Source organism: Schistocerca serialis, chromosome 7 (genome assembly GCF_023864345.2).
Source record: "Schistocerca serialis cubense isolate TAMUIC-IGC-003099 chromosome 7, iqSchSeri2.2, whole genome shotgun sequence".
Classification (NCBI taxonomy): Eukaryota; Metazoa; Arthropoda; class Insecta; order Orthoptera; family Acrididae; genus Schistocerca; species Schistocerca serialis.
In genome coordinates, this window is record NC_064644.1 from 297866150 (window position 1) to 297879187 (window position 13038).

Here is a 13038-nt window from a genome sequence, read left to right on the forward strand (position 1 = left end):
TTACCGTGTTGACGTCTACTGGGTCACTCATGGTTCACATATAAAATGTTTGTAAAAAAAAACCTTTAAGAGTTTCTCTTCAAAATGAAATATGTATGACATCTGCACAGTGTTTAGTTCTTGTGCAATAAATAACTGAAAGTGTTCCCACACTTTATGTGCGCCCTGTACTTAAATTCATTTCATTTTGTGTCACTTCCTTTATTTGCCCTAACTGATTTCCGTAAGTATACTGATACATGTGTCTAACAATCACCCATACATACCTTTGATGGAACGTATCCCTGCCATAAACCTTGTAGAACATTCTGGAAGATTCTAAAACATTCTGGAACATTGTAGAAAATAACTGAATCTTCTGGAAAATTCTATAACATTCTACATCATTCTTGAACATCCTGGAACATTCTGGCTGGTCTCAGCCACTTTCCAGCTACTTCACTGACTTACCATAAGAAACCGATCAATGTGATGTCCTCTTTTTGAGAACCGTATCTTTGAACCCAACTCCTGCAATTCCAAACTTAAACCTTCTTCATACCCTGCTAGGTGTATATAGCTCATCATAGAAATATGGATAGACAAAAAAATTTACTCATCATGTGGTGGTAGGGGAAAACACATATAAAGGTTAAAGAAATGTGCACGGTTTCAGAGGCAGTGACTCCTATTGACAGAAGGGTTGAAGGGGAAGGAAGAGAGAAGAAGGGAAAGGCCTGGCAGGGCTCAGGAAAGATGGATAGTTCGGAAAAGTTGCCCCCCCTGGGGCAGGGGAGACTTACAGTATGGCATGAGAAGGAAAGACTATTTTTAAAAACTGACTGTTTTTGTTGATCATAGAAATAACATTTTAATCTTATATTATTATTTGTTAGTGTAAAATTTATGTTGTGCTGTAATGTAAATTTCTGAAATTTCTTCTCTACGGAAATGTACATAATGAAATGAATAAACCATAATTCACAATTCTACATCCTGTGCCTCCTTTCTGCCATAATGTATTACTGTCTTCACAAGCTCTTTCTTTTACACAGAGTTCTCTCTCTCTCTTTCTTTTTTTTTTAGATCTGTTTCTCACTCTCTCTTCCAATTCCCACCTCAAACTCCCTTATTTTTCTTCTTTTTTAATATATATTTATTTATCAACTTTTCTTTCAGCCACAATTACGTTTTTAGTTTTCATTTTCTTTGACCAGTCTTTACAGATGTGTCTCATATATTCTTTGTCTATTTTCTAGTAACTAATTTCTTCTGATCTGGTTGACTCCTATGGACAAATTGTTATACATTTCCTGAATTTTGAAGTTTATCTGTTGCATTTCCCTATGTTCATTTCTTCCTGAATACTTTGCACTTTTTTGTTTTCATTTTCTGCATGTATTCTAAGCACTCTTCCTCCACCATTGCCTTTTTGTTGATATCTAATGGAGAACGATTTTAGCATCTTTAGCATTTTTTATGCATTATTTTTGCCAGGAAATGTTTGAATCATTGTGAACTAGACTCATATTTCTTCCTGCCCTTTTTTATTAACACACATTTAAAATATTATGATTTCCATTGTAATCTCTATCATGAGTTGTCATCAAGAAAGTTTAAGTAGCAGTACTGTAAATTTATCTTAATTACAAAAAGTACTTTTGTAACTGAGCAGAAGCATTTGTCGATTATAAACAACCCTGCTGTCATGTTACAGGAATTCAGAAAAATCTCAGAGGTCCCAGCTGGATTTGTGTGTTGTCGTCTTCAAAACACGGTCTCCTACATGCCCAGCTGTTGGCAGACTTGTTGAACACAGCAAGAGACAAGTTCGTGGCTTTGTAGGTTGTCAAAAGATGCTCGAACGTGGCCAGTATGTTCTTGTGTGCCTCGCCTTCAACCACTGGCATACAGGTTAGCTGTGCAAGAGGAATTTATAAATAATAGACTTTATTTTTGCATTGTTCATTGAATAAATTATTGACAAGATTTAATAAATTATTAAAATAAACAATGAACTAAAACATTTGTTGAATTAGATTTTTCTTTTGTATTTCTCTGCATGACAAAAGTACTGCATGGCACTTGTTCTGGAATAGTGTCAAAACAATAGGTAATGTGTACGAATTTTGAGATCTTGGAGCAAATGAAAGATTCTACTTATCTCTATGTTTGTACAGGCACTACTTAACATGCATTAATGAAAGTGATTGTTCTCCACTGTAAGACATAGGATGGTTATTATTTTGTCAAGTATATAGTGTCACATCGTAACAACAATGAAGTTCAAGTCTGAAAGCACTGCGATCAATGACATACAACACAGAACCCACATTTATTATAGACACCAATGCACAGACAGAGCAAAATTATCTCCTGGATGGAGAGTGCTGCTATTTACACAGACACTGAATATTTTCAGAACATGCAAACATTACGAACTTAAGAAATTTCAAGAACCTTCCAAAAACGATAAATCAATAGAAAGTAAATATTTGCTGATGATTGAATTTGAACCGGTGCCCCATAGCACACCAACCAGTGACACCAACTGCTACCTCATCCTCCATGTAGTACACACCTCATTTCTTTGCCCACTGTCTTGGAGAAACAGTGATCTGTAACAGCAAACTACTGTTTCAGAAGTTCTTAGGATCCGACTACGGCATAATAGCTCTTGATCTTGTCAGTGGTCATCTGTATGACAGTGCTGGAGAATCCTTATGTTCAGAACATGTTGCCACATCCTCTTTACTTTGATGAACATCCAAGGTAGGCCCTCTTGTTGAAACTTTGCAATTATTGAGTGGGCTTTGAGTTTCCTTGCGCGAGAAGCCCACATCATTGATCTGTGCCTCAGGACTGTGGTAGAGCTTCATATGGAAGACATGGATGATATCTCTGCGCTTTAATCTTCTTGATAAAGGCTCACAACTCACAACTTAGTATGTGATGTCTGACAAGTGACAGAAGAAACGATATGGCCCAAAGTATAATTTCAGTAAACTTTCCAACAGTCTTCTGGGCTGTATTCACTGGATGATGCTTGATGATATGGCACTCTTGGTCATTCTCGTGGATGTACAGCGACCTGTGTGAACCAACTGTCTTGCTTCTTTGGCCCTGGTTTTGTTGTGTTTCACTTAGTCATCCTGAGGGTCATTTGGTTGAAACAAGAACAATGTACCCATTGTAGTTTGGCCTCTGACCATGCAGCAGAATGAATGGTGTGAAGCTTTTAGTGTCTTACTTTGCTGGTATAGTATCTACAGTTCTCTATTAACAACAACAACAACAACAACAACACACAATTATATACAACTGTGGTGAGCTGAGCTCCATAATTACACAGCATGAGAGAACATTGACTGAAGAATAGAAGTCTAGATAGAGTCTGATCACATGCTATGTTGTGCTATAGATATATGTAACTCTAGAAGTCTGCAAGTTGAAATTTCACCTAGCATGGCTGAGGCACAAGAGAGTGAGGCTCTGTTGGTGGCATGCTGTCAGGAACACTCATCTGACAATGGCACTGCCATTGAGTGAAGCTGGTGCCCTTGTAATGCCTTTTCATGGATGGCACCGAAAGCAAATGTTGTGGTTGTGGGGCAGCAAATGTGGGTTCTCTGTCGCATCCCTCCCTTCCTTTGTAGGGCTGGAGCAGTGACGGTCTGGCATGGATGAGGAGGCCACGTGGTCTGACCAAATGACTTGGCACTAGCTGCCGTGGGTTGATTGCAGCTGGAGATTAATGATGTTTGTCTCCATCAACTCGTCTGCACCTGAACCAGTGTTGCCATCATGAGGTTTCACGGTTAGCTGTCTGCAGTCCAGCAGGTCATATGGTCAGAAGTGACTTGGATAATGGGGAGCCAGGTGACGACCCCACAGGTGCTGATGACACAGAAGACGCACTGTCAGTGGCCATGGATGGAGGCCGCAGTGATGGGGAAGAGGCCCACCCAGTGCTCCTGCAGAAGGGCAGCACCCATACAGTCACCACCGGACACTAGCAGAAGGCCTGGAATGGCTGGCAGCTGCATCTCAGTGTTGTCATTATCCAACAGCACATCAACTGGAGGCTCTCCTGCAGCATTGAGCCCTTGGGGTGTGGTGGCCCCCACAGGAGGTTCCCTGGCAGAGGCTGCACTGGCTGCAGATGAGGTAGTTCAGGGACCAACAGAGGGCACAGCCTGGTTCTAATGGTGGGTGCGGTGCACACTGTGTGCATCCATCATGAATATCCACCAACCGTATGTCACACACACTGTTGCCAGTGCCCATCCAGGCCGCTGGCCGAAAGTGTGCACCCAAACAGGGTCGCCTGGAGTGTAACGCAAAGGACATGAAGGCACCTCAGGTCACAGTGCAGGGCAGAGCAGATGAAGCAATGTCTGAGGCTGGGTCCTTGGAGAATTTCCTCTGGATTGTGGCCATTCAGTGGGTTGGTCCCATAGGTACTGAGAAGCAGAGGCACTGCCAAGTGTGCTGACAAATCTGCCAAGCATTTCTTTAACTGATTCTTAAATGTCCACACCATACTCTCCACCTCTCCATTTGACTGTGGATGATATGGGGCAGAAGTAAGGTGGGTAATACCAATGTGGGTGCAGAACATCTGAAACAATGTCAAAGCGAACTGTGGCCCATCACAGAGTTACATGTCTGGAGCCGCCCGTCAATTGTGAAGACCTGGGTGAGAGCCCACACAGTAGCTTCCACTGTGATAGTGCATTCACATGACACATAGATAGTTTGACAGCACCTCAATTACTGTCAACTACATGGAACTACAGAAGGGGCTCACAAAGTCAATGTGGACATGATCCCAAGGTGAATAGGAGTGGAGTATGGAGCTTAAGTCCATGGTGGTGCAGTCTGCTACTTGGCGCACTGTTTGCACTCACTATCGACCTTCTCATTTTTCAGATCATTACCAGACCAGTAGACAAATCGCTGTGTGAGGGCTTTCATATGGGTCATAACCCAGTGATCACAGTGTAGGAGAGCAAGTATATGGTACAGGGGTCATTGGAGTCGGTGCTATACCATACCATCAACAACTGTCAGCCAATGATGGAGGAGGAAGTAATTGTGGAGCGGAGCAGATATCTTGGTGTAGAAATGCTCGGGCCAACTATTGCACAGAAACTAAACCACCTGACAGAGTACAGGATCCTGACAGGTGGCGTGGGATATGCGATGGGCCATTACTGGATCTCAGTCAACTGTCTGCTGCAAATCACTGTCAATCTGAAAATGGACAACCTCAGCTTTGTCGAAGGCTGGGTCATGCCCATGGGCAAATATAACAATGTGTCCACATATGAATGCCGCGCTGTTGAACTGTAGTGAATCTCAGAGTGACACACATTCAAAAACAAACCTCTATGCTGGAGTCATTGTGCAGTCCTGTTGGGAAGGTGCGAATGAGGGCCAAAAAGTGCCTCAAGCAGCTTATGATCAGAGATGAGATGAAATTAGTTGCCGCAGAGGAAGACAAGTAACTTTCATACTGTGTACACAATGGTGAGAGCCTCCTCCTCGATTTGAGGATAATTGCATTGTGGAGCTGTCAGTGTATCTAAGGCATACACAATAAGCTGTTCAGACCCATCAGCATCTTTATGAGCCAAGACCGTCCCAGCCCTGTATGGGGAGGTGTCTGTGATGAGGACAAGCTGTTTACCTGGCATAAAATTACCAAAGTGTGGCAATGACTTGAGCAGTGAAAATTTGGGTGAATGCTCTGTCACAATCTGCCAACCAAATGAAACGAACACATTTTTTATGCAAGTTGTTGAATGGAAAAATGATGTCCACCATGTTGGGGAGAAATTTTGAACAATAACTGACTACCTAGAAATGACTTGAGTTCTTTCAGGTGCCTTTATGAAGGTAGGTTGGCAATCACTGCCACATACTGTTCCATAGGTTTGATGCTGCCCTTGGAAAGAAGTTGGCCCAGATATTTGATTTCTATGTGAAAAAACTGTGACTTTTGCAAACTGCACTTAGCACTCATCTCACATAGTTTTGAGAAAGGGATACAAAGGTTAGTGAGATGTTTCTGCCATGAGGTACCGGTGACAACAGTGTTGTCAAAATAGTCTGCGCAGCATGGTACATCCCACATTAACTATTCCAAAAATCTATAAAAAAACAGTGGGGGCACACACAATGCTGAAAGGCAGGTGTGTATATTGGTATAACCCAAAGGGAGTGTTAACGAACATGAACTGTTCAGAGGTGGAATTAAGACATAGCTGCAGGTACACCACTGCCAAGTCAGTTTTCGAAAAATCAACTACCAACTGGGAGTTAATACTTGATTTAAAATTGTGTTTCCTGCTTCAAGTGCAGAGGCTGTCCGACCATGCCTGATAGCAATGCCCCAGTTTCTTTCGTCACTGGTGAAACTCCATATGGGAAGCAAAGCCATTGCTTAAGACAATAAGCAAACAGCATCTCACACAGTTCAGAAAATGACAGCACTGTGAGGTCCTTTAACAGGGCAAGTCTTTGAAGCAATTTAAATGTTTTAGTTCAACCCAAGACAAGAAGAAAGACTTGGGCAAAGACAGTCCTCTACCTGAAACACTGTAAAATTTTGCTGCAAATGGCATGCATACAAGTCCTTCCTTCACTTCCTGGAATGGTGGAAAAGCCGGGATAGTGCTTCAGAATACAGAAGGGAGTTGTGGAGCCCCTGGCACTATGCAAATTTTTAACCAGCTGACAAAGAAGAGCTAAGTGATGTTGTTGTTTGGATGGCTGTTTCTGGTGAGTAAGTTGCCACTGGTGTTGTTGTTGTAGCGACTGAATTAATGCCAAATCCATCATACACATGGAACATGTGTGGAAATGGAAGACACTCATCACCAAAAACTGTATTACCTACATTTCTTTATTGACAACAACAACACACAACTGCAATGAGCCAAGCACCAGAATTTCAAAAGCGTAAGAGAACATTTACTGAAGAATACAAGTACAGGTAGAGTATGATCAAGTACGATGTTATCCTATAATCACACATAGCTGTTCAAGTGTAACAATGGAAAATCCAGGATGGAATGTAACGATATTATGAAAAGGAAAGTTGCTATTCACCATATAGCGGAGATGCTGAGCCACAGATACACACAGCAAAAAGACTGTCACAAATAAAGCTTTTGGCCAGTAAGGCTTTAGTCCGATAGTCAAAAATAGATGACACACACACACACACACACACACACACACACACACACACACACACACGCAAACAAAACTCACACACATGACTGCAGTCTCGGGCAACTGAAGCCATACTGCGAGCAGCAGCACCAGTGCATGATGAGAGTGGCAGTTGGGTCGGGGTAAGGAGGAGACTGGGATGGGGAGGAGTGAGAACAATGACTAACGAAGGTTGAGGCCAGGAGGGTTATGGGAACATGAGATATATTGCAGGAAAAGTTCCCCCCTGTGCAGTTCAGAAAATCTGGTGTTAGAAGGATCCATATGGCACAGGCTGTGAAGCAGTCATTGAAATGAAAGATGTCATGTTTGGCAGAGTATTCAGCAACAGAGTGGTCCACTTGTTTCTTGGCCACAGTTTGTTGGTAGCCATTCATGCAGACAGACAACTTGTTGGTTGTCATGCCCACATAGAATGCAGCACAGAGGTTGAAGCTTAGCTTGTAGATCACTTGACTGGTTTCACAGGTAGCCGTGCCTTTGATGGGATAGGTAATGTTTGTGACTGGACTGGAGTAGGTGGTTGTGGGAGGATGTATGGGACAGGTCTTGCATCTGGGTCTATTACAGGGGTAGGATTTTTCTAAGGATGGGGCCCCTCCACGCCTGCACCAACGTGGTGACCAACACAAAAGTTCTACTGTCACCTCCGTATGCATGTTAGTTTTGAATCAGGCGTCACAGGATGCAGGCTGTGATGTTATCCATGCGTCTGGGTAAGGCTACTCATTAACATGGTCCATCAGGAGATAGAAGTGGTCGAAAACGATCGAAGGGTAGCGGTTGTAAGAGCAGAGGGAAAAAAGTGCCAAGGGCAGCACCAAGGGAAAAAAAACCTCTGCGACAGTAGGACGGGTAGTAAGGGCAGTAGCGGCTTGCTATCTGCGACAGTGCATGCAAGGTGTGGTTGTGTTAGTTCGAGGTATCGTGCATTGTTACCTTTGTCGTTGTTGGAGCTTGTTGCGGCGCTTGCTGTAGTTGCTGCGTCCCTGCAACAGTTCAAGGTCGTTGTGGATTAGTGGGCGATCGGTCATAGGTCAGCTCACGGACTGTGTAGGGGGGTGTGTGTGGCTAGTTTGCGTGCTGTGTACAGTACGGTTTCCCTGCGGTTGCCTGTTTTTCGGCTAGTCGCACATCTGGGTTTCCAGTAATAACTGTGTTGCAGGGGCTCGCCAGTACTGTCGTGTTAGCGTTCCATAGACCATAGATGTTCAGTTCCTAGCCAGTAATGTCTTTGGTCTGTTATGCTTCCATCTATGGTTGTGGTCGTAGTTACCCAGAGAAAGGATAAACGGGTTGCGCGAGTGTCTCGTGTTATTGTACAGTCGTGTGGAGAGTTTTTGGAATACCTGCAAGATAGTATCTAGCCGGTATTCCCGGTGAAGGTCCGCGATGCGTGTGTAGCGCGGAGCGTTGCTTATGATTTTGAGTACTTTGTTCTGTATGAGCTGCAGACGGTGCAGGCGAGTTGGTGCAGCGTATCCCCAGACAGGGGCTGCGTACGTCATCAGGGGTCTAATAAGTGTCATGTACATGGACCTAGACACCCTCCTGTTTAGTGTGCTATGCCTGTTAAGCATAGGGTAGAGTTGTTTGAGCCTCGCGTTAGCTTTGTTGGTCACGTGTTGAATGTGGTCCCCCCAGAGTAGTTTCCTGTCCAGCCAGACACCGAGGTATTTGACCTTCTCGCGGAAACGTATTGGGCGTGTGTGTAGTGTTATTGGGTTGCAGTGCTGATGTTTGCGCAGTTGCTTCGGTCTTCTAGTGAACAGAACGGCCTCGCACTTGTCGACGTTTACTCTAACACGCCATTTCACCAGCCAAGGCTGCGCCGTTCTGAGTGCGGTCTGTAGTCGTGAGTTAATGTTAGACGGCTTCCAATCTTGCGCAAGGATGGCAGTGTCATCCGCGTAGATTGCTACCGTCGTGTTATGTGTAGCTGGGAGGTCGTTGATGTAGAGGTTAAACAGTAAGGGCCCTAGGATACTTCCTTGGGGTACTCCTGCCTGTATACCATGTCGTGTCGATTGTTTGCCCTGCACGTCAGTGTTGAAACTCCTGTCCGTGAGATATGAGTGTATGAGACGTACGAGCCCGTCGGGGAACCCTGCGTCACTGAGTTTGCGTATTAGGCCGTTGTGCCATAGACGATCGAAAGCCTTTTCGATGTCCAGGAACACCGCCCCAGTTGCCTTGCTTGTGTTGTATCCGTGTGTTATGTATTCAATGACGCGGAGGAGTTGTTGTGTTGTTGAGTGGTGATTCCTGAAACCGAATTGCTCCGGTCTCAGGGTGTCGTTTGTGATGCAGTGCCTGGTGAGTCGTTTTAATATTACCTTCTCAACGATCTTGCTGAGCGCGCTCAGCAAACTGATGGGTCGGTAATTTTGTGGGAGGGAGTGGTCTTTCCCCGGCTTCCTGAACATCAGGACCTTGGCCGTCTTCCAAAAGGCGGGGAAGTGTTGGTGTTTGAGTATGGCATTCGTAATGTGTGCTAGGTAGTCTACAGCTTTGTCCGTAAACTCCTGGAGGACACGGTTTTGAATGCCATCGTGACCAGGGGCCTTCCTAGCTGTGGTATGCATGATGGCCCATTTGATTTCTGCTGTACTAGCTTGTCGGATGTTGTTCAGGGGTAGGAGCGATAAGGTAAGGCATTGGGAGCAGGGGTTGTGTAAGGATGGAAGAGTATATTGTGTTGGTTTGGTTGATGGTGGAATACCATTGTGGAAGGGGTGGGAAGGATAGTGGACAGGATATTTCTCATTTCCGAGCATGATGAGAGGTAGTTGAAACCCTGGCAGAGAATGTAATTCAGTTTCTCCATTTCTGGGCAGTACTATATTACGAGGGGAATGCTCCTCTGTGGCTGGACTGTGAGTCTTCAGGAGGTGGTGAGAGATTGTAAAGATAAGATACAGGAGATTTGTTTTTGTACAAGGTTGGGAGGATAATTATGGTCTGTGAAGGCTTTATTGAGACCCCCAGTATATTTTGAGAAGGACTGCTCATCACTGCACAGGCGACGACCACAGCTGGCTAGGCTGTATGGAAGGGACAACTTCCTAATCTCCTCCATGCTGCCTCAGAGCTGACAAACCCTGTCTCACATACCTACTAGACTTACCCCATCCTCCAAAACTCCCTCCCACTACCACACAGGGTCCAGAACCTAAACAGACCCATAACACAGTCATGAAACTTTCCTCCAGAAGCCTTAGTCCCACAGAAATATCAGTCCTTTCCAAAGGCCTCACCTTTTGCCCCACTCCCAAATTCAACCATACAGGACATGTTAAAGACCTTCTCTCCTTCTCCCTGTCCCTACAGTGGAAACACTTTTTTTCCACCAACCCTGCCAATCAGACTCAACCAAAAACCAACGTTGAACTCTGCCTAACTCTGTTCACTCCTCCTCCTAACCATGATCCACCTGTACTGCCCCCAGATCACCCCCTGTTATCTTTCCAGAATTTCTTAACCTTGAACCTTGCCTCTCCATCATTCCCCAAATCCCTCGACATGCAAACTAACCTTACATCCACAGAAAGAACCCTGGCACACCATCTAAAAACTGATCCTGACATTATAATCCTACCTGCAAAGGCTCCACCACTGATGTTTTGAACTGCAAGGATTGCCTGGCAGAAGGACTCTGCTGGCTGTCAGATGCATCCACCTACAAATCTTGCCACAGTGACCCCATTCCAGACAACCAGCAGGATCTCCAGTCACTCTTCAAATCCTTAGGCCCAACCCAGAACCTCTCCCCAGAGTCCATCTTGCTGCTCACCCCTACCATTCCCCACACTCCTACCTTCTGCATGTTTCCTAAAGTCTATAAAGCCAACCACTCAGGATGCCCAATTGTGGCTGGTTACTGTGACCCCACTGAGAGAATCTCTGCTCACATACACCAACACCTTCAACCCATTACCCAGAACTTACCTTCCTATATAAAAGATACCAACCATTTCCTCCACCGGCTCTCCATCTCTCCATAGTTCCTGTCCCTTTACCACATGGTGCCCTGCTCATCACTATTGATACCACCTCCCTTTACCTTAACATCCCTACTGTTCATGGCCTTACTGCTATTAAATACTAACTTTCCCAATGGCCAACAGGTTCCAAACCAACAACCTCCTTCCTAGTCACCATGACCAAATATATCCTCACCCACATTTACTTCTCCTTTGAAGGCATTACCTACAAATGAATCAGGGGTATGAATATGGGCACTTGCACGGTACTATCCTATGCCAACCTGTTCAAGGGCCATCTAGAGGAATCCTTCCTAAACACTCAGAATACTAAACCCCTCACCTGGTTCAGATTCAGTGATGACATCTTTGCAATCTGGATTGAGGCTGCGGACACCCTATCCATGTTCCTCCAGAACCTCAACATCATCTCCCCCATTTGCTTCACCTTGTCGTACTCAGCCCAACAAGCCACCTTCCTAGATGTTGATCTTCACCTCAAAGATGGCTACATCAATACCTCCATCCATATCAAACATACTAACCACCAGCAATACCTCCACCTCGACAGTTGCCACCCATTCCATACCGAGAAGTCCCTTCCATACAGCCTAGCCACAAAACAAATCTCCTGTGCCTTATCTTTCCAATCTCCCACCACCTCTTCGAGTCTCACAATCCGGCCACAGAGGAGCATTCCCCTCGTAACTCAGTACCGCCCAAGACTGGAGCAACTGAACTACATTCTCCACCAGGATTTTGACTACTTCTCATCGTGCTCGTAAATGAGGAATGTCCTGCCCGCTATCCCTCCCACAGTGGTATTCCGCCATCCACTGAACCTACACTATATGCTCATTCACCCCTACACAACCCCTGTTCCCAACCTCTTACATAATCAGGGTTCATATCCCTGTAATAGACAAAGTTGCAAGACCTGTCCCATACATCCTCCCACCACCACCTACTCCAGTCCAGTCACAAACATCACCTGTCCCATCAAAGGCAGAGCTACCTTCGAAACCAATCAAGTGATCTACAAGCTAAGTTGCAACCACTGTGCTGCATTCTATATAGGCATGACAACCAACAAGTTGTCTGTTTGCATGAATGGCCACTGACAAACTGTGACCAAGAAACAAGTGGACCACCCTGCTGCTGAACACTCTACCAAACATGACATCCTACATTTCAATAACTGCTTCACAGCCTACGCCATGTGGATCCTTCCCACCAACACTAGCTTTTCTGCAATGTGCGGGTGGGAACTTTCCCTACAGTATGTCCTACATTTCCGTAACCCGTTAGGCCTCAACCATTGTTAGTTATTGTCCTCACTCATCCAGCCCCTTCCCTGTTCCCATTCCAGCACTACATAGCCCTCATTCCACCATCACACCCAGTCTTTCTACTTCTCTCCTTTTCCGCAACCCCCCCCCCCTCCCCCCCCCTTCCCTGCCCTCTGCGCCTCTCGCCTGTTATTCATCTAACCTGCAGCACTTCACTGTGCGCCACCCCTCTTCTACTATCCTTTCCTTTCCCGTCCCAGTCTCCTCCTTACCCCGACCCAGTTGCCACTCACATCATGCACTGGTGCCGCTGCTCGTAGTGTGGCTCCAGCTGCATGAGACTGCAGTTGTGTGTGTGTGTGTGTGTGTGTGTGTGTGTGTGTGTGTGTGTGTGTGTGAGAGAGAGAGAGAGAGAGAGAGAGGGAGAGAGAGAGAGAGAGAGAGAGAGAGAGAGAGAGAGAGACTGATTTCTATTTTTGACGAAAGCCTTACTGGCTGAAAGCTTTATTTATGATAATCTTTTTGTTGTGCGTATCTGTGACTCA

General features: G+C 45.1%; 1 protein-coding gene across 1 annotated transcript in view; it reads left to right on the forward strand.

Moving 5' to 3' along the window:
• LOC126412414 (calpain-D-like) overlaps positions 1-13038 on the forward strand; it is a 126888-nt gene that overhangs the window by 72693 nt on the left and 41157 nt on the right. The window contains exon 11 of the mRNA XM_050082002.1: positions 1697-1893. Within this exon, the coding sequence (XP_049937959.1) occupies positions 1697-1893 (197 nt within the window). The remainder of the gene's footprint in view (positions 1-1696; positions 1894-13038) is intronic.